Source organism: Podarcis bocagei (genome assembly GCF_964188305.1).
Source record: "Podarcis bocagei genome assembly, chromosome: 16".
Taxonomy (NCBI): domain Eukaryota; kingdom Metazoa; phylum Chordata; class Lepidosauria; order Squamata; family Lacertidae; genus Podarcis; species Podarcis bocagei.
In genome coordinates this window covers 35746339-35770718 of record NC_138142.1, presented here as the reverse complement: position 1 = coordinate 35770718, position 24380 = coordinate 35746339, and the positions used below count along the sequence as shown (strand labels likewise).

Below are 24380 nucleotides of genomic sequence, written 5' to 3'. Positions count from 1 at the left end.
GATTATTATAAGGAAATATTATACATTTCCTAAATAATAAGAACCCCATAATGTACTGATAGCGGTTCAGTTCTCTGAGAAACTGCACCAGTGATGCAGAATTCATCTGTAGAAACGGTTTCACTGATTTTTTATAGTCTGTGGGAATGGTTTTGCAGTTATTGCTTTTGGAAATTGTAGTTTATTTTTTGTATTTTATCATATTTTACATTGTCATACACAACTCTGATGGCTCCAGGCTTTGAAGCGGTTTATAAATGTGTAAAATAAGAAATAAATATGAAGAGAGGAATTCCAAGGTTTGCAAAAGTGTGTGTGTTTGGGGTTGGGGAAAATCCATTAGGATGGCTGTTTAGTAGACAACAACAACGGACACTTTGTTGTTGTTTAGTCTTTTAGTCATGTCCAACTCTTTGTGACCCCCTGGACCAGAGCACGCCAGGCACTCCTGTCTTCCACTGCCTCCTGCAGTTTGGTCAAACTCATGCTGGTAGCTTCGAGAACACTGTCCAACCATCTCGTCCTCTGTCGTCCCCTTCTCCTTGTGCCCTCCATCTTTCCCAACATCAGGGTCTTTTCCAGGGAGTCTTCTCATGAGGTGGCTAAAGTATTGGAGCCTCAGCTTCAGGATCTGTCCTTCCAGTAAGCACTCAGGGCTGATTTCCTTCAGAATGGATAGGTCTGATCTTCTCACAGTCCATGGGACTCTCAAGAGTCTCCTCCAGCACCACTGTTATAGCACAATGAGGACTGAATATGCCAACGATGCAGAAAATTCTGATTGTTCAGGTGAGGGAATGGCAATCTGGGATGGGATGCAGTCAGACTGGAATGAAATATCCTGGAAAACAGCTTGGATGGATGACAGCCAGAGCAGCAGCTTTCCATGCTGCAATATTTTGTTGCAGATTCTGCTTTCTTGATGGTGATGATGATGATGATTACTAGTCGGATGAGATACATGCAGGGAGGAAGGGGATAGATCTAGGCTAGAGGAAGAGTCCTAGCTCAATGGGTGGAGCTTAATCTGCCTTGCAAGGAGGTCCCAGCTTCAATCCTCAATGGCATCTTCAAGTAGGGCTGGGAGAGAGACCTCTGCACAGACCCCTGGACTGCTGCTGCCAGTCAGTGTGGGCAATGCTGAGCCAAGATGGACCAAGGACTCCAGCCCAATATATGGCAGCTTCTTATGTTCCTGGGGTGGAAGTACCTATTATAACTAAACAGAATCCTTAGTACACCGACTGGCAGCAGTTGTCCAAGGCTTTGTGGGGAGGTCTCTTTCCCAGCCCAACCTGGAAATGCTGGCAGGAACTGAACCTGTGGCCTTCTTGCATGCAAATCAAATGCTCTCCCACCCACAAGGTGGGAGCCTCTACCGCTGGCTGGTCTGCACTGTTAATAAGCAATGTTTGCCTCTTGCAATGGATTGGAGTTCTCAGCTGATTTAAAAGCAAGGCTTATAGCAGTAGCAATTATTAGCTTCCTCTGGATTTAAATAAAAATAAAAATGGAATACTATACTCACTTCATGTGGGAGCAAATCCAGTTGTGTTCACGGGACTTAATTTTGAGTAAGTATCTATAGGATTGCTTGATCCATCATTTCTCATTCTCATCTTGGCTAACAAGCCATGGCAGAAATATAGCCAATGAATAAAATGGAAATAAAGAAGTAAATCTTGCACCCAAACAACCACTTGGGAGCAGGCGAAGGCCACATCTCTCACTGGTGGTTCTAAGGCCTGCAATTTGTGGTGGGACACAGATTTAAGGCAGGAGCCCATTTTGTAATGGGCTATGTAACATCAGAGAGAGTTATGGCGCTGGCATCATCATCACCCTTGCCATGACATCATCTGCCTCCATAGCCCAGAGTGCCTATGGAAGAGCTGGTTCACACCAGGATGATGTCATACCAGGATGATGTCACTCCATTCCCCACGTGGGGGTTTCCATTCATTCATTTATCAAGTTATTTTGATCCCTGCCTTTTAGGGATCACAAGGCAGTTTACAATACAGGAACCAGGCTTAAAACATGACAATATTTACTTTTTAAAAAAACCCTAACAGAGTCCTATCAAAATTAGACAAGTTGACAATAAGATCAATGAAATGCTTGGTGGTGGTGGTTTGAAAACCACAAGAAACAGGAGGGCAGTTCCAGAGATGATGGGCCATTACTAAAAAAAATATTCTGTCCCTGGTACTCACCAGCTTTTGAGGTGGATATGGGAACCCACTGGGACGCGGGTGGCGCTGTGGGTTAAACCACAGAGCCTAGGACTTGCTGATCAGAAAGTCGGTGGTTCGAATCCCCGTGATGGGGTGAGCCCCCGTTGCTCGGGCCCTGCTCCTGCCAACCTAGCAGTTCGAAAGCACGTCAAAGTGCAAGTAGATAAATAGGTACCGCTCCGGCGGGAAGGTAAATGGTGTTTCTGTGAGCTGCTCTGGTTCGCCAGAAGTGGCTTAGTCATGCTGTCCACATGACCCGGAAGCTGCACGCCGGCTTCCTCGGCCAATAAAGCGAGATGAGCGCCGCAACCCCAGAGTCGGTCACGACTGGACCTAATGGTCAGGGGTCCCTTTACCTTTATGGGAACCCAGACATGTTCCTAGATGTGCAGGTGGTCCTTCAAATAGCTGGGACCCAAACCGTTTTGGTTTTACTTGAATGGGAGCCCAGAAATCAGGAGATAACCTGGGTCAGTGAAGCAAGAGGCAAAATATGTAGGTCGGGTTTTGGCAGCAGTCTCCAAGGGGAGCCACGTGTAGAAAGCATTACAGTAGTGCAACCCAGACATGACCAACATGTGTGCAATTTGAGGAGAGGCCTCTTTTTTTCTAGACAAGGCTGGAGCTGGTGAAGCAGCCTAAGGTGACTGATGCCCTTTGTGGCCACCTCAACATCTCCATGTATAGAGATGGGTTCAGGAAAACCAACAGCGATGTCTGAATGCTTCATGGGAGTGAAACATCAGCCCAAAGCAGCACAATTTACTGTTTTATTACAAATACTACAGCTGCTGCTGCTGCTACTACAGTTGTACCTCAGGTTACATATGCTTCAGGTTACATACGCTTCAGGTTACAGACTCCGCTAACCCAGAAATAGTGCTTCAGGTTAAGAACTTTGCTTCAGGATGAGAACAGAAATCGTGCTCCGACGGTGTAGCGGCAGCAGGAGGCCTCATTAGCTAAAGTGGTGCTTCAGGTTAAGAACAGTTTCAGGTTAAGTACGGACCTCCGGAACAAATTAAGTACTTAACCTGAGGTACCAATGTACTAGTCAAATCTTACTTCAAGGAACTCAGAGCAGTCTCTGTGGTTCTCTTCCCATTTTATACTTCTATCAGGCTGACGAGGGCCTAATAATAATATTATTATTATTTTTATTATTTATACCCAGCCACTCTGGGCAGCTCCCAACAGAGGACTAAAAACAGAATAAAGCTTCAAACATTAAAAACTTCCGTAAACAGGGCTGCCTTCAGATGTCTTCTAAAAGTCAAATGTTTATTTCCTTGACATCTGATGGGAGGGCGTTCCACAGGGCGGGTGCCACTACCAAGAAGGCCCTCTGCGTGGTTCCCTGTAACTTGGCTTCTCGCAGGGAAGCAACTGCCAAAAGGCCCTCGGAGCTGGATCTCAGTGTCCAGGCTGAACAATGGGGGTGGAGACACTTATTCGGGTATCCTGGGGATTTGAACCCTGGATTCCCTTGTCCTAGTCCAAGAGCCAGTGGTGGGGCTGCCATGTCAGACTAGGATGTGGGAGACCCGGGTTCAAATGACGCCTCGGCCATGATGCTCACCGGGTGACCTTGGGCCAGTCACTGCCCCTTAGCCAAACCGACCTCACAGAGTTGTTGTGGGGAGGAGATGAGGAGCGAACCACGCATGTCACCTTGAGCTATTTAGAGAAAAACAAATAACAAATAAACTCCTTAACCACACCACAGATGCGGCTGGCAGGATGCGACGTCTAATGTGGAGAGCCACTCTGGTGTATTTGAAGGTGCGGGGGGTGAGTTAAGGCCTGGGTTCAAATCCCCACCCAGCCATGAAGCTCACTGGGTGAATTTGAGCCAGCCTAGCTTACCTCATAGGGACGCGGGTGGCGCTGTGGGTTAAACCACAGAGCCTAGGACTTGCCGATCAGAAGGTTGGCGGTTCGAATCCCTGCAAAGGGGTGAGCTCCCGTTGCTCGGTCCCTGCTCCTGCCAACCTAGCAGTTCGAAAGCACGTCAGAGTGCAAGTAGATAAATAGGTACCACTCTGGCGGGAAGGTAAACAGCATTTCCGTGCGCTGCTCTGGTTTGCCAGAAGCGGCTTAGTCCTGCTGGCCACATGACCCGGAAGCTGTACGCTGGCTCCCTCGGCCAATAAAGCGAGATGAGCGCTGCAACCCCAGAGTCATCGGCGACTGGACCTAATGGTCAGGGGTCCTTTTACCTTTTTTAGCTTACCTCACAGGGTTGTTGTGAAGCTAAAACGAGGCGTGTCTACATTACCCTGAGCACCTTGGGAGGAAAAGTGAGGCATGATTAAATGGAATTGTGAATGGTTTTAAGCTGTAAATTGTAAGTTGCTTAAAACTGATTCAAAGTTGTTTTTCAAATATTTTCAATGTGTGTTTTCATGTTGTAACCCGCCCTGAGGCCTGAAGGTGAACGGCAGGTCATTATTATTAATTAATTAATGAATTAATGAATTAATGAATTAATTAATGAATTAATGAATTAATGAATTAATGAATTAATGAATTAATGAATTAATTAATTAATTAATTATTAATAGTGATATGCCGGGAATAGAGAAAAAGACCTTTATATCCCTCTATTACTTGGCTCATTTATCTTGTTTTCATGAAACCCTCTCAAAATGGAGGCCTGGCGACTCGGCTGCCCTTCTCAAGAAGGCCGCCTCGCCAGTCCCTCTCTTCCTCTCACTGCGACCTTCCCATCATGGCGGCCCTCCCTCCCGCAATCCGCTTCCAACCAGGGGCACTTCCGTTCCCGCCCCATCCCCTTTCCAAAATGGCGTCTGATAGGCGCACCCCCCCTCCTCCAGAGCGTGGCGTCGTCGAAGGAAGAGCGCGCCGGCTGGGTGAAAGGTCGAGGTGGCCACGCCCCCTTTGGCTCGGCTTCCGCCCGTGCGGGGAAACCCCGGAGCGGATATAGCGCCCTCTCTTTCCGGTCTGGCTCCTTTTCGGCCGTAGCTGCCTCCACGCGAACATGCCTGTGAGTCCTTTGCTGGGTCTGGGCGCCAGCGGAGCGGCGAGGCCTTGGTGCCCCGTCCCTCCCCGGCTCGGTCTTTCGGGCCCCGATAGGTTGGGGAAAGGGGGTCGCTCGTGGTCGTCGCCTTGGGCTTCCACCCCGCTCCAGGCGCCCCTTCGCCCTCCCTTCCCTTCCCTCACACCTCCCTGGTCGGGGATGGGAGGCTCAAAATGGCGGCCTGGGGAGGGAGGGGAGATATTTACTTCTCTGACTCCTCCCCTCTCCCCGCTTTTTAAAAATGTTCTCCGTTAATAAGAGATTTATATGAATAGTAACTTGGTTTTGAAGGGAAAGGAGGAGCAGAGCAGCCTGGGAGGCGGGTGCCAGCGAAACCACTTGTCCCAGCTGAGGGTCATCTGGTCTCGCTGCGTTATTTTGTTTAAAAGTGAGCCTATTTTGAGTCTGTGTGTGTGTGCACGTGTGTGTGTGTGTGTGTATATATATATATATATATATATGTCTGTATGTGTTTACGTATGTAGCATTTGTATCCTGCCTTATTCTCGAAGGAGCTCAAGGTGGCGTACATGATTCCCCCCCCCCAATTTTTTTTTAATGCCCCACAACAACCCTACGAGGTAGGTTAGGCTGAGAGGCAGTGTGTGAGCTTCACGATTCAGGGATTTGAAGTCTGGTCTCTCCCCGGTCCTAGCCTGGCACTCTGACCATACACCGCAGTAGCTCTCTACCTTGCAAAGTTTTCTCTTAATCCATGTATACTTAGATACGTATTTATGGCTTTGGAGATTTCAAAAACAAAGCAAGTTTGTGGAGACTATACTTGCGTGAAATCTTGCAACAGTCCTGGTTGGTTAATAGGCAGGCAGGGGGCAACGTTGGCCAGTGCCGTCAGTTGCAGGGTTTGTCTGAGGCCACTTGATAATATTTGAATTGGGGGTTTGAGGAACAACTGCTGCTAAACTGGCCCTCTAGAGGTGGTTGTTCTCCATGCCAGCAAAGCACTGCTCATGGTTTGGGGTTATGGGAGTTCCAGATGGAGGGTCACTGGTTCCTCACCCACATAATAAACATAGTTGTTGTTTGTATGCTAGCTAAGCGTTCATGGCACTTGAAAACTACCAGAGGATCTTAAAATATAGTATTTGGGCCTTTGGAGTTCTTTCCCCTTTAATAGACTTATGAGAAGACTTTCCTCTTTCAGCAGACCTTTTAGACGGAGATCTTCCCCAGTCTGCACCTGTACTGGAATTGTTCTTAAAGATGTTTTTCTCACTTGTGTGCAGCCCTGAACTACTTTGGAAGGGTGGGGGTATAAATTGAATAAATTCACCAATAATAAAAGACTGTGCTTCATGGAAAAGGGGGGTTATGAGGAAGGGGGTTAAGGGGGCAGTGCTACTTTTTTTTAGGTCTGGTAGGCATGGTAGGCCTCAGCCAGGTTTTCCTAACCAAATTGCTAGCTACTTAACATGAATATGTACACAAGTACTTTGTTAGGGGTTTGGGAGTTAAATGTGTTGTGGGGATTGAGAGGTTTGTTCTTCATTCTAACGTCCTTGGTTTATGGGCATTCCCTGCAGCTCGCAAAGGATCTCCTGCATCCCTCCCCTGAGGAGGAGAAGAGGAAACATAAGAAGAAGCGCCTGGTCCAGAGTCCCAACTCTTACTTCATGGATGTGAAATGTCCAGGTAGGGAGGAGGAGTGTGTTAAAACAAGGCTGGTCGTGTTTTTATGTCCTGCAACTTGTATATACAGTGGTACCTCTGTTTTCGAACACAATCGATTCCGGAAGTCCATTCGAGTTCTGAAGTGTTCGAAAACTGAAAGCGGAACCCTCAAAACGGAAGCCTCAATACAGAAATCTCAAAACGGAAGCTGCATTTTCCTGTTTGACTTCTGAGTTGCGTTTCCAGGTTTTTGGCGTTCGAGTTCCAAAACATTCAACTACGGAGGCGTTTGAAGACCGAGGTACCGCTGTACTTGTTTTGGGCAAGGGGCTGGATCACGTATGCTGTCAGTCACATAGTTCTACGTTTTTTCTCACACTCCATTGTAGTTTGCTGCTTTGCATTGCTGGGAGCTCATACGGGGAGGGGGAAAACCTTTGCTATTTGCTCAGGCATGTGAACTGGCAGAAGGTGGCTATGTAGGAAATGAGGCCTCTTGTGTTTGGGTTACAGAAGAAGAAATGTCAGAGCACTACGGTTACCTTGGAAATCGTTGCTCCTGTGGTAAAATACCTGGCCTTGGAAAGGCTATACCCACATGTGTAACTCGGCAGGCAAGTAAAGAAGGTCATGGCCTTCATGCTGGTGGCACTGAGATTGGGCTTTCCCCTTTCCATCTTCAGGAACATCTGCCTTACATCGAGTCAGATTATTGGTCCATCTAGTTTGGTGTTGTCAACACTGACTGGCAGCAGCTCTCCAGGGTTGCAGGCAGGGGACATTCCCAGCCTTTCCTGGAGATGCCAGGAATTGAACCTGGTACATGCTGCACATGAAGCAGATGCTCTGTCCAGTGAGCTACGGCCTTACCAAATAGTTGGTAAAGACCTTACTTAAGCTAAGGCGTTTTGGTTATGTACAAATAGAAAAAATGGGATATGGAGCAAACAAATCACAGGTTTACCTGCATCTTGCAGTTTTAGCCCACGTAAAGGATTTGAGGCAATACAGGTGATTGAAAGGAGATGGGGTGGTGTAGGTTTGTCTCCAAGGTTGAAACGCTATTCTAGCAATTATCCCGTTTAGCACTTTTTCTGGTTAAATTTCCCGATTTTCTAGGCATTATACATTTTGGAGAGGGTCCTCTTGCATTTCTTTGAAGTGGATCCAAAGTGATGTTTTTTCTTTTCCCTCTCTCAGGTTGCTACAAAATCACCACTGTGTTCAGTCACGCTCAAACAGTGGTTCTGTGTGTCGGCTGTTCAACTGTGCTGTGCCAGCCCACTGGGGGAAAGGCAAGGTTGACAGAAGGTAAGCAGGCAGCTTAATTGGCTGTTTTTAAAGACCTGCTCTTAGAGCAAATCACTTCTGCCTTATCTCCTCTGTTCCTTTGCCATTTTCTATTGCGGCATTTAAGCAGTGTGTGTTTAATTGCATCCCTTCCCTGTTATTATGTAACCTTTCCCCCCTCTCTTCTGTAGAAGTGGATGGTTAAAGCTGCTTAGAGCAGGTGGAATCTGGAAGTGGGTGATTGGTTTTTTAACCGGCCCTAAGGCAGTCTGCCGGTTTTCTTTTGCTTTTAAAATTCACAAGTTGGGTAACTATTATTTCAGGCTTTGTAACAAAACACATCGGGGTTCAGATAACAAAAGGGAAGGTCTGGAGCTATCACTTTTTGCAGCAACCACTTTGGGTGTGGGGACATGCCTCCAGTAATTAAGATTTTGGGTATTATGGATAGAGTCTTGGGGGAGTGAAGGGTGGCTCTGTTTTTTGCTTTTAATCATGTGACATAATCGGAGTAGCCTTCTGTAAGACTTTCTTTAAATGAGCCATGATGAATTTCAACCCTCCCGGATGCTGTGCTCAGGAGGTCGAGAAGTCATGTGTAAATAAGAGCTGTTGTGTTTTCTTTTCTTTTTGTTCACTGTGTGGCCTTCCACCCCACCCTGTTTGCAGGATGCTCCTTCAGGCGAAAGCAGCACTAAATTAAGCAGATGTTTGTCCAGGATGGGTGGGGCTATGTGCACAGTCGTCGGCTCCGGTGCGGAGGATCTCAAGAGCATGGACGGTGGGAGTCCCGACACAAGTGAGATGTGAGCTGCAACTGTGTGGCTCTTGAGGATTTCAGCTGTTGCTGCTGCTGCCTCTGGAATAAGGAGAGCAAAAGATGGCTTTCGCACTGTCCTTGTAGCCTCACCCATCTGACTCAATAAATTTTGGATATAAAGACAGAATCGTGTTTTCTGTAGTGTGTGCGTGTGTTGGGGGCTGGGAGTTGGTTGCCAGTGTGGCTGCCTGAGAGACTCTGGATCTAGCTACAGGTTAAAATAGAACAGACTCTACGGATTAATAGCTTTACCTTGTTGTAAAATGTGGAAATGCGCAGCACATAGCAGATATGCAACAAAGCAGCTTCTGTGCATTCCGCTGCCTGAAAGGGGCTTCTGTCCCAAGTAAAAAGGCCAAAGGGTCTTTAGAACAGATTGCCATGTTATTTTCCAAGTTCTTCCAACTATGTCTGCCCTTCCTCTTTAATGAAGACAGCTGCCACAAGTTTCCACCAGTTTACTTTTTAACACATGGCTTATAGGTGCCTCCGCGTCCAGCGATGGTCATCTTCGAACGCTCCAAAGCCAGGCTTGAGTCCTGTTCCTGACACTGGAATAGTGATTTTGCATGCTGGGTGGAGAGGAGAGGTACCCTGGAAATAAAATGGGGTGGGTGGGAAGAGAAAGAGCTGTTTGAAGCTACCTATAGATATGCTCAGAAATGGTTTGCCAGTTGAAAGAGTACCCAGCTGCTGTGTGTGGCTGTTTGAATACCATGTTGTGAAATGCCATGTTGATTGCTGCAAGTGAACCCTCTGGGTGGTTGCACAGCGGGACTAAGAAACCCAAAGATGACAAATCAGAGGTCTGATAAGCCAGGCAATGCAAGGGCGGGCTCTGGAAATGTTTTGTCCAGAGTCCACATGCTGGTGACCTAACCACCCGAAGATACTTCCAAAGGTCACCCCGCCGCACCCTAAACATACTTTCGAATAAGCAACATTTGATATGAATGCAGGAAGTATTGGGGGAAGCTTCCTTTCAACTCACCTGTCTGTACCATGCCTGATGTGGGAACGTACACTACAGGGACTGCCTGTACTCTGCTCAGGAAGGCATTGTAGGCTGTGGGGGTCGAAGCATCACATCAAGGTTAGTTCCACCCTTGCCCTTTTCTGAACCACTGGCAGCAACACCCTTCACATAATTTAGCTGACTCCGCTTATGGTTTGTGGGCTATTCCACTTGAAGCATGGGAGTTCAAGTGAAGAAATGCATACAAAGGTGGTCACTAGCACAGAGTCCAATAATAGTGTTGCAAGGCACTCCAAGGGTCATCCAGTCCAACCCCATGCAGCCATGCAGGAAACTCAACTAAAGTATCTGTGAAAGATAGCCATCCAGCCTCTGCTTAAAAACCTCCAAAGAAGAGCCCACAACCACCTTCACATGTCTTTGCTTTCCCCTGTGTGTGTATCTATGTAATCCTTCCCATCAATCTGAGGCAGGCCAGTATTCCTGCAAGGGCAGGAAGGCGGGGAGAAGAGTTGCAGCTGGAGGGCACAGCATGTGGGCTTGCTGGTTCCCCACTTGCTCTTTCAGAAAGGCCTGGTTCCTCCAGGGTATATTGTGCCTGCCTTTGCAAATCCACTTACTGAGAAAGATGACCATGGTGGATGCTAAAACAGCGAAGATGGTGAAGAGGAGCACCTGGTAGGAGCCCACAAGCTGCTTGACAAGGCCTGCTTCAGCACACTGATCTAGGAGGAGAGACAAGACCTGTCGGCTCTGGGCTGGTGCAGGATATTATCCCCTGTGACCGTCCAGATGGAAGCACAGGCCTCCGTTCATGGCTTGACTGCTATGGTCCTTACCAAACAGATGCCTGTCTGGCAGTGCCCGCATTAACACAGCGGCCCTCTGGCCTGTAAGAGTGCAGGAGAGGTTGACGAAGACGGGTGCTGCCATCTGCTGGAGGGATGTGAGGTTGACCACGCTGACTGGGAAGACGACAAGCCCGGGCATGTCCACCAGATGGAAGGGGCGTCCCACTTGGATCACTGGGGAGCTGGGCTGGGCCTTGGCAGGAAGGACGGAGGGAAAGTTGAGTCGTTAAGAAAACAACAGGGCTGCAATCCAAAGGGGTCTGTTGCTCTGTCGCAGCAACAACAGTGGCTTGTAGCACCTTAAAACACAGACCAGGATCTATGCAGGATTAGCTTTTGTGGGCTAGATCTGCCTTAAGCAGCCGCAAGGACCCTTATTCTCACTTGGCAAGGTGTCTCTCCATATTTTACATTCTCCCTCAGAGGAGGAGGTTATTATAATACTGCTTGTCTACTGAAAAAAATTAAAGCTGGGATGGATCTGCTTGTCTCTAAGGTGCCCTGAGACTTAAGTCTTATTGCAAGCTCTGCACAATTTCCACCACTGAGCAACAGGTTTGTTTCCTTAATAGTCCAGGAATGACCAGCCTCCTGTTGTTTCAAATAAGGTATACATGCTCCCAAACCAATGGCTTGTCTACAATGTCAGAGTTAGAGCCATAGAAACTGATCAGTGTGACTAACTTAAGCCCATTCATTTAAATATGCTTGCTCCGAGTAGAACTTAGCTGGATACCAGCCCATATATCACTGCCAGAGGTTGAATCCACCTTCCCAATTTCTATCCTGCCACTTCCTCCCCAAGGAGCTCATGGTGGCAAACAGAATTAAATATAAAACACCCTTTAAACAGAATTAAGAACATCTAGAAATGTTTTGAAAGGGTCACATAAACTCCCAACTATTGATTTCAAGGTTGCTGGGAACAGTATATTTCAGCTACCAGATGCCTAGGTAATCAGGAGTGTTTTTAACTTCCTCCTGAACATTAAAAAGTGAGGTAGATTGACATGCCTCACCAGGGAGGGCCTTCTGTAAAGGGGGAGCCACCAGTAAGAAGGCTCTGCAATGGGTCAGGGCTAACTGGGCAGTTTCCTGCTGGCTTGTAGGGCCTGAGATGATTGAAATGATGCATGCAACTCCTTGCTCTTCATAACCATACACGTAGACCAGGCATGGGGAACCTTATCCCGAAATGGACCCCGTATTCAAAGGCTGGTTGTAATGTGGACCAATGCTATAAGCATCCCTTATACACCCAGCAGATGGCTGCAGTCTATGGGAGAGCCTCTCCTGCACGCCCCAGAGATCTCAGAAGCCAGTGCTGCCGTCATCTGGAGCAGGGCTTTTATGTGGCTGCCGCATCCTGAGCCGCTGACTTGCCTCTGTTTCTTCAGTCACTCGCCTCGCCCCCAGCACCACGATTTCCCTGCTCAGCTCTGTGCTGCTGAAGACCACTTCGGACTGGTTCATGTAAAAGGCAGGCAGAAAGGGCACCGAGAGCCTCTGTGTCCCCTCTGTGCTCTGATCGCTGAGGAGGGAGGCCGTCACGTGCACCGACCCCCCAGCGGTGCTCAGCGCCAGCAGGTCGGCTTCCGGCTGGTCTTTCACGGTGATGATGCAGGCGTAGAGACCTTGAGTTTGGGAAGAGGGAAACCAGATTGGGAGCTGCCCTGTATTGACTCAGGTTGCTGGTCCACCTTGCTCAACACCAGGCATGGGGAACCTTGGTCTGAACTACAATTCCCATCAGCCCCTGCAAGATTGGCTCAGTGGCCAGGGGTGATGGGAGTTGTAGTTCAGCAACATTTGGAGCACTACAGGTGTGTCCCCCGTCGTCCCCCCAGTCCACACTGAATAGCCGCAGTTCTCCAAGGTTTCAGATGGGGAACACTCACAGCCCTTCTTGGAGAAGCCGGGGATTGAATTTGGGACTTTCTGCAGATGTTCTACTCCTGGGCTGTGGCCCTTCCTTCTAAGGTTCCAGTCCTCAATGTTCTAAATACAGGGCTGATTTAAGTAGGAAATTAGGAAGCTGTCATACTGAATCCGTGACCTTCTACATGCAAAGCACATGCAGAGCACTGAGCTATAGCATGCCTGGGAATGTTTTTAGCATATGATACATTCCTATGGGAATTTAGAGTTAGAGGCGATGGTAGTGAGCTAGGATTGGGAAGTCCCTGGTGCAAATCTGGGGCATAAATTCTCACTACAGGGCCCTGGGCACGGTATTTTTCGCTCTATAAGACGCACCTGACCATAAGACGCACATAGTTTTTAAGAGGAGGAAAACAAGAAAAGCCAGCAAGAGCCACAGACACGCTCGCTCGGCGTGGCTCTTTAAAGATAGAGCGGTTCTTGCTGGCTTTTCTGGGAGGTGGGAGAAGGGACCGGTGGGCTGCCCTCTGTCCCTTCTCCCACCTCCCTGAAAAGCCAGAGCAAGCTGCGCAGCCAGCAGAGCAAGAGCGATAGCTGCGCAGCGGCTTTTGCTCTGCTGGCTTCCCAGCAAAGCAGGATGAGTGACGGAAGGGGCTCCGTAAGGGCTCATTCTGTCCCTCATCCTGCTTCACTGGGAAAGCAGCACAACGAGAGGCGCTGCACAGCTCTCCCTCTTGCTGTGCTGGCTGTGCTGCCTGCATTCGCTCCATAAAATGCACACACATGTTCCCTTACTTTTTAGGAGGAAAAAAGTGCGTCTTATGGAGCGAAAAATACGGTAAGTAACTCTGAGTCTCCCATGAAATATGGGGGGGGGGGAATAATACTGATTGACTTTACAGTGGGGTGGGGAATCTTTGGTTCACCAGATGCTGCAGGACTCCAGCTGCCATCACTATAACCCCTGATCAATGGCCATGCCTGCTGGGGATGATGGGAGCATCTCTAGGGCTGCAGCTTCCTCACCTTGCTGTTAGAGCTTATGGGACAGGGGTGGATGTGTGCAAGGCTGTTAAAGCTGAAAAGGATTTAAATGGCGAGATAAAAACATTGGCTGGGTTACTGTCAGAGGAGATGCCGTGCCTCTGACGCTTCCTCCGCTACCTTTATCACTGTAGAACGCAGACCGGGCATGAAAGATCCTCTGTGCTGGGATGTCTGGGAAAATCATGCTGAACTCCACCTGACAGGCCAGGTGAGATTCTGGGGAAAGCAGGTCTGTGATGGCACGAAGCTGGACAGAACTGCAAGGACCTGAAGGGATAAAAGGAGACAAGGGTGTAATGATGGAATAAAGGGACATGATGCCCTGTGAATTGTCCTCAGGCTGCTGGTGGTGGTCAGGAAACAGAAGCTAGAACCATACACAATTTGGCATGAAACCAGACATGGGGAGGAGGAGCCCAATGGAAGGAAGCAAAAACCTAAAAATTGGAAAGGGGAGATCTCTTCTTTTTTTTTTTTTTTGCCTAAGCAGTACAGTGGTACCTCTGGTTACATACACTTCAGGTTACAGACTCCGCTAACCCAGAAATAGTAAAAGGTAAAGGTAAAGGTACCCCTGCCCGTACGGGCCAGTCGTGTCCAACTCTGGGGTTGTGCGCCCATCTCACTTAAGAGGCCGGGGGCCAGCGCTGTCTGGAGACACTTCCGGGTCACGTGGCCAGCGTGACAAGCTGCATCTGGCGAGCCAGCGCAGCACACGGAAACGCCGTTTACCTTCCTGCTATAAAGCGGTACCTATTTATCTACTTACACCCGGGGGTGCTTTCGAACTGCTAGGTTGGCAGGCGCTGGGACCGAACGACGGGAGCGCACCCCGCCACGGGGATTCGAACCGCCGACCATGCGATCAGCAAGTCCTAGGCGCTGAGGTTTTACCCACAGCGCCACCCGCGTCCCTAGTACTGCGGGTTAAAAACTTTGCTTCAGGATGAGAACAGAAATCGTGCTCCGGCAGCAGCAGGAGGCCCCATTAGCTAAAGTGGTGCTTCAGGTTAAGAACAGTTTCAGGTTAAGAACGGACCTCCGGAACGAATTAAGTACTTAACCCACTGTACTGGAAAAGGAGGACAAGCCATGCCTTTGCTACGTTTCTGAAGCGGGAGGGGGATCCCCAAGAGAGGAAGAGGCGTACAAAATTGTAACTAGCTAGAAAAGCTTTTCTCCCTCATGATACTAGAACTCAGGGGCCGTCCAATGAAGCTGGATGCTGGAAGATCAGGAAAGACAAAAGCAAGATCCTTTCCACACAGCGCACAGTTAAAACTATGGGAGTTGCTTCCACATGGAGAAATTGCTGGACAGCTTCAACACAGGAGAGACAACGCCATGGAGGTTAATGGTACCAACCGCTGCTGGCCACAATGGTCGTGTTCCCCCTCCACTGTCGGAGGAATTTGCTTATCCTGTAACAGGACATTTCTCTGAGCACCCAGCAAACCGCCTTAAAGAGGGAAGAAACCTGCACTTTCAAAAAGCGAGAATGAGTGGTGGCTGAGGGGACACGCGGCTTCTCCTCGCAACGTCACCTCTAATCCAGCCAGGGTGGACAGATTTATTTTTCTACTTAGACTGGGCATTTGCCCTTCCCAACGTGCGCCCCATTAACAGTGGGTGGGGGCAAAGCGGCTGCGCTTTCCACCCTACCTCGGAGGGTTGTTTTAGTGCCGCTTGTGCTGATGAAAACCCGGAACTCGGAGGAGTTTGGAGTGTTGGTCAGGTACTGTTTGGGACCGAGGTGAAGGCTGAGTCTGGAGGAGCCCCCGATGACAACCTGGAAAGAGGAAAATGGTGACTGCAGGAGGGTTTCAGAAGAGGCAGTTTGCTAGCAGGAATTCACTGCCCAAGCAAGATTGGGCCTAACTCCGCCTAACTTTGATTTTTAAAACGCAGCAGTTGGGCAGTGCTTGTTGTCAATCAACTCGAGTGGCAAGTCAATGGTTTCTCAGTTTTTAAGTCCATGCTCCGAGAAGGTCTTTTATTCCCTGAAATGACTCCGTTCCCTCTTCCCACGCTTACTCTCCTGGCTAGAAATTACTTCCATGATGCCTGCGTGCTGGTGCTGCCTTGTTTTTCTGGTCCTTAAGGTAAAGGTAAAGGGACCCCCTGACCATTAGGTCCAGTCGTGGCCGACTCTGGGGTTGGGGCGCTCATCTCGCTTTATTGACCGAGGGAGCTGGCGTACAGCTTCCTGGTCATGTGGCCAGCAGGACTAAGACGCTTCTGGCGAACCAGAGCAGCGCATGGAAACGCTGTTTACCTTCCCGCTGGAGCGGTACCTCTTTATCTACTTGCACTTTGATATGCTTTCGAACAGCTAGGTTGGCAGGAGCAGGGACCGAGCAACGGGAGTTCACCCCGGTGTGGGGATTCGAACCGCTGACCTTCTGATCAGCAAGTCCTAGGCTCTGTGGTTTAACCCACAGCGCCACCTACGTCCTTACCTCTCGGTAAGTTTTCACTATCCCTGGGATATCGTGGAAGACAGTGGCTTTCCCAGCGTGCTTTGCGAAGGCTGCTCCGCTCAGCGTGTCCATTTCAAGGAGGTCGCTTGGAGTGATTTGCCATGTCCCGGGTTCCCCTAAAGAAAGGGAAAAAGGCTGTTGAATGTGTGTTAAAGGATTCCATGAGAAGAATTAGGAATGTTGGCTCAGTTGGTCAGGGCTCCAAGATAATGCTTTATTTTTATTTTTTAAAAATAATTTTATATTAATTTTTGAACATATTAATTATCATAGATACCACAAAACTTCACATTTTATACAATCTTTTTGGACGTCCACCAGCACCTCTGATGATCCACCATTTTTATCACTTCTTCTGCATTTCTTAAATTCATATTGCCTTTAATTATCTTAACTAACAATCCTCTTTATCCAGTTTTGCAATAATTCAAGTTATTCACCTCACAAAACGTCTTGCAAACCTACAAACCTGCTTTATTTTTTTATTCATCCATCCCAGAAAGAAATTAAAACACGAGGCAGAATATGAAGCAGCGAGCGGAGGCAGTGGAAGATGGACACGAGAAAGGTCAAATTAAATAACCTTTACTCTCTCTCAAGGAAAACACTTCTTTGTATGCCTGGGGCATACAAACTAAAAGCCATGACACCAAAGGAAAAAAGGACTGGGAGGGAAGAGGAAAAGAAACTTGGACACTGTTTCTTAGGGAGCAGTTCTGTGCTGGGCACTGTGTTTACTTTACTCTGGGATGGTCAAGTCTTCATTTTGCTTCAAAAGCAAATGGTGTTAATGGCCTGGAGGAACTGTGGAGTTGGAAGGGGCCACAAGCATCTAGTCCAAACCCTGAAATGCAGGAATCTTTCTCTCAACGTGGGGCTTGAACCCGTGTCCCTGAGATTAAGAGTCTCATGCTCTACTGACTAAAATGCAAGTAGCAGTCCTCTAACATTTTACACAGTGGATAAAAGCGAAGACAGCTGCCATCAAATGAGCTGCAATAGCTTTAATTTCCCAAGCCATGGGATGTAAAAAATGTGTTCTATTATAGGAAAGATGGATGAAACCACCATGCGTTAATTTATAGGGCAATGTTTCTCACCACCACCAAACACAGTGCTAAAAGGAAGATGCAAACTGACAAGTTACTCTGTGCTGGAAGCTAGGATCCCTGGATCACTTGCTTCTGACAAGGAGCCCTGATAGACCAGTCCCGGGCATCACAATTATTCTCTTGGCTTCCTCATGTCAGATCCCCTCACACATGGCTTTTCGTGGTTGAAGCCACCACTGGAAGGACTGTCTTGACACTGTGTTAAGTGCTGCGTTGACTGAGATGGGTGCAGGCATATTTCTCCTTCTTCAGATTGCGGACAAACCCACGGGACTGAAGGGTGCTTTACATTCAAGCCGTTTTACGCACAAAGTCGCAAAGAATGCAGCTTGTGTTTCTTCACTGAGAGCAGCCCCTTCCACGGGGCCGTTTTGAGGGTCACCGAGGAGAGAGAGAGAGAGAGAGAGAGTCCAGGCTGGGTGTGTGTTTTTATAGGAGGGGGGCAAGGGATGCTTGGCATTCCAGCAGATGCTCTCTGGGTTACTCTTTTGTCCTGAAGACGTGACCGAGGCTTAATTTGCGGTGCTTTGCTGAAGGCACGGCGGCCATAAAACAGCAGCCGATGAACCAGAGGCTGCCTCCATTATGCATCAAGGCCTTTTAAGAGCAGCAGGAAGAAAACGAACTCCCCCCGCCCCCAGCCTGGCTGCCCTGGCCCCATTGCGAAGCATGGATGGGAAAGCAGTAAAGCACTGTGGTGGGAATCAGCAATGGGGGAGCAGGACTGGGGGTGATGAGATGAGGCTTCTTTTGAGACACGGCCAAGGGGACCCCTGCTAGGTTCCAGGCAGGGGTGGGCTAATCCATCCATTTCAGTTCCTCTTTATCTTTCCAATCTTGAAGTTCAGTTCCCCACAATTGGGGGGGAAAGTCCTCATGCAAATCCACTATCATTTTAGTGCTAATTTCTCCTACTGATATGCATTTTGTATGCAGTTTTGCTTAAGGTACTCGTTTCTTTTGCAAAGCAACTTTCCCTGAAACAATGCAATTTAATAATAATAATAATAATAATAATAATAATAATAATAATAATAATAATAATAATAATAATTTATTATTTATACCCTGCCCACCTGGCTGGGTTTCCCCAGCCACTCTGGGCGGCTTCCAGCCGAATATTAAAAACAATACAGCATCAGACATTAAAAACTTCCCTAAACAGGGCCACCTGCAGTTGTCTTTTAAAAGTAAAATAGTTGTTTATTGCTTTGACATCTGCTGGGAGGGCGTTCCACATGGAGGGCGCCACTGCTGAGAAGGCCCTCTGCCTGGTTCCCTGTAACTTGTCTCCTCACAGTGAGGGAACCGCCAGAAGGCCCTCGGCGCTGGACCTCAGTGTCCGGGCAGAACGATGGGCGTGGAGATGCTCCTTTTGTTATTTTCACTAATATGCACATGCTTCACGCTACTATTTGCCTTTTTTGGACACCTCACTGGGCTGGAGAACCACACTGCAAGGTTTGGAAAAGCCAGATCCTGAAGGACGGCTGCTTTCTTTTTGGGTCCCTGCGTTGTTTCAGAAAGGCTAGTGGACAAGCTGTGGTTTGTTAAGGCAGAGCTACAATCCCCGCACCCTGAAGAAACTACAGTGTCCCGGATTCTCCAGGACCATTAAAGTGAGAGAAGAGTTCTATGGCCGTGATTACAATGAAGCCCCACGCATGGGGATGGGGTCAGAAGCAGTTCCAGGTCAAAGGGCAGACCTTTCAGCTAAGCGGAGCTCTGGCAGTTGGGAGAAGGCTGGTCCGTTTGACTGAGTGATGGGGTTGTTATTTCTAAGCCGCTTTTCATTCAGATGAATCTCAATGTGGCTTACAAACAATAAACAACTATAACCACCTAACACCACAAAGACTGCATGAATCCTGTAAAATAATTAACAAACCATCAATGAAACGATCTATAAAAACCTATGAACAGCAACTAAAAATGAGCTAAAACTTCACCATTTTGGCAAAAGGCATATTATATGGTTAACAAATTAATCAAATTCCTGCTGAATTTCAGTTCCTTTTTCTTAAGAATGCAAGAAGAGCCCTTCTGGATCAGGCCAGTGGCCCATCTAGCCTAAGGTTACCAGATTTTTTTTTCCAATGAATCCGGGGACACTTTTCAACTTCAATGGATTTTGTATGGGGACTGATGTGTAAATCCGGGGACTGTCCCCGGGAAACGGGGACGTCTGGTAACCTTAATCTAGTCCAGCATCCCGTTCTCTTAGTGGCCAATCGGATGATCCAAAAGGAACCCCGCAAACAGGACCTGAACTCAAGAGCAACAATCCCTGGGGTTTCCAGAAACTGCTAGTTAAAAGCATTACTGACCGTCGAGGCAGAAGGTATCCTCATCCTCCCTACATAATCTTCTGAGGCCCTTCTTCGTGTGCCTCCTCCGCAAGAGGTCAGGCAGGTGGCAACACAAGAACAGGGCCTTCTCTGCAGTGGCTCCCCATCTGTGGAATGCTCTCCCCAGGGAAGTTTGCCTGGCGCCTTCATTGTACACCTTCAGGCGCCAGGCAAAAATGTTTCTTTTCAACCAGGTCTGACTTGATCTACATCCTATAACCTTTCTAAAAAATGCTGGCTGTTTGGGAGTTTTTTTTATTGGGTTGCTGGTTTTGTTTTGATTTTATGTATTTGATATTTTATGTGAACCGCCCTGAGACCTTTGGGTATAGGGCGGTATAGAAATTAAATAGAGTGGACGCTCAGGTTGAAAACGTGATCCATGCGGGAGGCACGTTCGCAATCCGCAGCGCTGTGTCTGTGAACGTGTGTGTTGCGATTTGGCGCTTCTGCGCATGAGCAAGTGCTGAAACTCAGAAGTAACCCCTTCCGGTACTTCCTGCTTCGTCGCGGTGCGCAACCCGAAAATGCACAACCTGAAGCGTCTGTAACCCGAGGTACGGCTGTAAATAATAATAATAATACAGTGGTACCTCGGTTACATATGCTTTAGGTTACATACGCTTCAGGTTACAGACTCCGCTAACCCAGAAATATTACCTTGGGTTAAGAACTTTGCTTCAGGATAAGAACAGAAATCGTGTTCCAGCGGCGCGGCAGCAGCAGGAGGCCCCATTAGCTAAAGTGGTGCTTCAGGTTAAGAACAGACCTCCGGAACGAATTAAGTATGTAACCTGAGGTACCACTGTAAATATATTTGTGCAATCCTCTTTTGAAGCAACCCACGTTGGCGGCCATCGCTGCACCCTGTGGGGAGCACCTCCCCTTGTTCAGTCATGCGCCTGCGTGAAGAAGGGCTTTCTTTTTATCTGCCCTCAACTTCTCTCTAACTTCCAGGAGGCAGCCACGGTGGCTGGAGACCACCCCACTGACCTTCTTGGTTGACGAGAGGCGTGCTGAAACACACCACGTCTCCCATGGCAAGCGGCTCGGCAAGGTTCGGCTCGATGGCATGCTCCACCGGGACAGGGATATAATCCGCCATGCCCGGGTGCTTCTCGTCCCAAATGCCCACCAGGGTCACCCCCCTGTTCACAGCCTGGGCGACGTAGGTGTAATTCTTGTTGCTGGGTCGGATGAGCAGCAGGTCATCTCTGGGGGAACAAAGCAAAAAAATTGACCCAGTGAGGAGTGTGCCAAGCAGGGATGCTGCAGGGTAGGGTTCCACAAACTTGGCCAACACGGGCAGTGGTGCCTTCTGCTCTGTGGATCACCAAGAGATCGGCTAGGAATTTGATGGAGCCTGTGTGGCCTGGGACTTTGAATGAATACGCTAGAGTGGTACATTTTTTTTTTAAAAAAATGAGTATGTTCTAAAGCAGGGTGGGGACGGATCAGGGCCTACTTGTGTATATCCAAGAGATATGAAGTATTCTGACAAGGATTTATCATTCCCAGTAGGAACAGGTGGGTTCAGTGGCGCAAAGGACTTTATCACACCTCCGGCTAGTTCATAAGCTGCAGGTGTTCCTGGGTCGTCTAGCCACAAGTTGTTCAGTTGGAACACTAAAATTTACTTTCTATAGGGCTGCCTACAGTTCCCTGGGAAGAGGGACTGACTTTTAAACCACCGTGGGAACTGGAGCTCTGCGGGGCAAATAGGGGGAATCTCCTAACACTTCTCGGCACCCTTAGCTACAGTCCCCAGGATTCTTTGGGGGAAAGCCGTGGGTGTTTAAAGTTGCATCATTGCGCTTTAAATGTATGGTGTGAGCGGCAAGAATTTACTTCTACACCGCTTGTTCATTACCTGGGTGAGGGAAAGTGTTTGAAATAAAACATGGAACCAAGAGAAATAACAAGCCCAAGAGATCCAGTAAGAACGCGGTTTATTAAATGACCGCACAGCAGGACGGCTCAACTTAAAAGTGGTTGTATCCTGTACTTAAAAGTCGCCTCAGTTGGGCCACATTCGTGCCATACATTTAAAGCACCATGGTGCCACTTTAAACAGTCATGGCTTCTCCCAAAGGATTTTGAGACATCTGAAGGTAGCCCTGTTTAGGGAAGCTTTTAATGTTAGATGCATTACGGTATTTTAATATTTTGTTGGAAGCTGCCCAGAGTGGCTGGGGAAGCCCAGCCAGATGGGCAGGGTATAAATAATAAATTGTTTAAAATTATTATTATTATTATTATTATTATTATTATTATTATTATTATTGAACTGTAGGGCACTGATGCTGCTAGGAGACCCCTATTCCCCTCACAGAGCTACAGTTTGCAAAGTTCCCTGATAAGAGGGACCGACTGTTAAACCACTCTGGGAGGGGAATGTGTGTGTGTATGCAGGGTCTCCTAACATCTCTCAGCAACCTAAACAAACTACATCTCCCAGGATTCTTTGGGGGAAGTCATGACTGTTTCCTTTAAATGTACCGAGCAGATGAAGCCCTGGTCATATAGGGTGGATATGACTTAAGATGTCATCCCGACATTTATCCAGACCATTGTGATGACTGCGCCTGCGTACTTTGTTGCATGAACACACCCTGGACCACAGAAGTGGCCAATGTTCAAGTTCCCAAAAGGACTTTCCACAAGATGGAGAGTGGCAATTTCCCAAGCAAGCCATGCTCACGATGTGGCACGCGGCCCTTTCCCAAGCGTGCCTTCCTGAGCCGCACCTGTTCAAGGCCAGGTGAAGCTGCGTGCTCTGGGCGTGGAACTTCTCCCCGGTACTGTCGTAGAACTCAACGGCGAGGGTGAGGGACATGCCCAGGGGAAACGCACGCAGGGGCACCCGGCTGGCCGTGTAGAGCTTGGGGGCACTGCTCAACCGCAGGTAGGACACGGGGGCCACCTGGGAGGGGGGGAAGGAAAGGAAAGGATGTATCCGTTTTTTTCCTTTTCAATCACCACACCTGGAGACTTCAAATTGATTCATCTCAAATACGCTTGTAAGGCAAGCAAATGCCAGTTGTAGCCGAACCGATACACGTGGACGTAAAAATATACATAAGAACTGCTCATAAAAACAGAAGTTTGACCAATACAATGAAAAAGCAGAATCTTAGATCTCAAGGGAGGCTACACTGTCTTGTCTAAGCTGAGCAGCCTTCACTGCGAATTTAGCTACATTAAGCACTGCAGACCGATCCGAACCAGAGAAAAGATCTTCTCCATATCACTGAGGACTGAACTGGAGACAAACAGCACTCTTTACTATTCCATCTGTTGTCCTACCTACCAACATCTGGAGGTTGCAAGCTCCCTGTCCCAGATGTAAGCGGTCCTCTTTAAGCAAGCTGACAGATGCTCCAGCGCTTTAGTGCGACATTCTGAACTTTTCGCAAGACGTGTACCTTGTCTTCCCATCTGCTTCACTCCCTGGCAACTTTATAATATAAGATGAGCGCCTGCCGGATTGGGCCAATGGCCCATCTATAGTCCAGCCCTTAAAGCAGAACCCGAACACACGAGCAACTCTCTTCCTGCATTTTTCAACAACTGTCGTTCAGAAATTTCACCTCCAAATGTGGAGGTAGAGCATAGAATAGCCATTGTGGTTGGCAGTCCACAACTTAGCAACCGTCCTTATCCAGCACTGCATTCTCCCCTTCAGTCTTTCAGCCCCTGCCCATGGCGTTCAGGGACCTCCTACCTTGGAGCATTCGTGGAATCCACAGCAGCCACTACTACTTCTTCCCAGAGCCTCCCTTACCCGCACTCCCGTGATGACAGTCTGGTTGACGCCGAAGAGCTCCAGGGCTGTCACCTCCAGCACCGCAGTGCCTGTGACAGCTCCTGCCTTGAGGAGGCCATGCCTGTTCTCCTCAATGACAGAGGAGTTGGGGAAGCACTGCAGGATCTGAGCGTTCACAAAGGCCGCCCCGTCCCTAAGAGAGAAAAGAAGAGTCACCATCCCTTCTGTTTGGGCTGGCAGGTGGAGGGGGTTGGACCAGTTATGTTTTATAGCCCAAGGTGGGCGCACAGGCTAGAAGGCAACTGCCACAAAGGGTGGAGGGGCTGCCAACTTTAGGGTGGACTATGCAATTTCGGCAGGCATCCCATTAGCTGCACTTTCCAGAAGTGACTGGGAGACATTTTGTTCTGACAAGCTTTGCCAACTGGATTGGCATGGGGTGTCTACTTTGTACTGCTTTTAAATCTATCTGCTGCTGTCCAGTTTTTCGGCTGTGCTTATTGTGTTTTGCACACCACCTTCAGATATACATGTGGAAGGCAATCAACCAACCAACCAACCAACCATCAATCGAAATCACCTTACTCAATCGTAGCTGGAAGTTGGGATTATTTACCCAGCAGAGAGAGAGAGAGAGAGACAGTGTATGCCAGGATCACTGAGAGGGGTGGATAACATCATGCTGGGGCTATATCTGGCCTGCAGGTGGAGGAGGGAGGTGTCCCGCACCCCCTGCCTTAAGGCAAGCAAAAAAATGATGGAGTATCGACTGACCAACCCCCCATACTGGAGACGTTTTGAAAGCAGACGATTTAGGGAAGCTTTTAATGTTTGATGCTTTACTGTATTTTAATATTTTGTTGGAAGCTGCCCAGAGTGGCTGGGGAAGCCCAGCCAGAT

General features: G+C 48.4%; 2 protein-coding genes across 5 annotated transcripts in view; one reads left to right on the top strand and one right to left on the bottom strand.

Moving 5' to 3' along the window:
• Window positions 1-5093: 5093 nt before the first annotated feature.
• On the top strand, window positions 5094-9146 carry RPS27 (ribosomal protein S27). Its single transcript, XM_081173949.1, has 4 exons — window positions 5094-5244; window positions 6822-6930; window positions 8110-8220; window positions 8869-9146. Exons 1-4 carry the CDS (start codon window positions 5239-5241, stop codon window positions 8895-8897), a joined length of 255 nt encoding a protein of 84 aa, XP_081030075.1. The 5' UTR covers window positions 5094-5238; the 3' UTR covers window positions 8898-9146.
• A 316-nt stretch (window positions 9147-9462) lies between these two features.
• The window catches only part of NUP210L (nucleoporin 210 like), a 54046-nt gene continuing 39128 nt past the window's right edge, over window positions 9463-24380 (bottom strand). For 3 of the 4 annotated variants that reach the window (XM_081173435.1, XM_081173436.1, XM_081173437.1), the window contains exons 30-40: window positions 23499-23673; window positions 22462-22637; window positions 20708-20928; window positions 16234-16370; window positions 15437-15563; window positions 13892-14041; window positions 12230-12480; window positions 10835-11039; window positions 10616-10720; window positions 10011-10085; window positions 9463-9613 (exon numbers count right to left, since the gene is read on the bottom strand). In XM_081173435.1, the coding sequence (XP_081029561.1) occupies window positions 9525-9613; window positions 10011-10085; window positions 10616-10720; window positions 10835-11039; window positions 12230-12480; window positions 13892-14041; window positions 15437-15563; window positions 16234-16370; window positions 20708-20928; window positions 22462-22637; window positions 23499-23673 (1711 nt within the window). In that variant the 3' untranslated portion in view covers window positions 9463-9524. Of the gene's footprint in view, window positions 9614-10010; window positions 10086-10615; window positions 10721-10834; window positions 11040-12229; window positions 12481-12744; window positions 12857-13891; window positions 14042-15436; window positions 15564-16233; window positions 16371-20707; window positions 20929-22461; window positions 22638-23498; window positions 23674-24380 lie in introns of those variants that run through there. The other variant, XR_014002693.1, reaches the window with a different exon arrangement.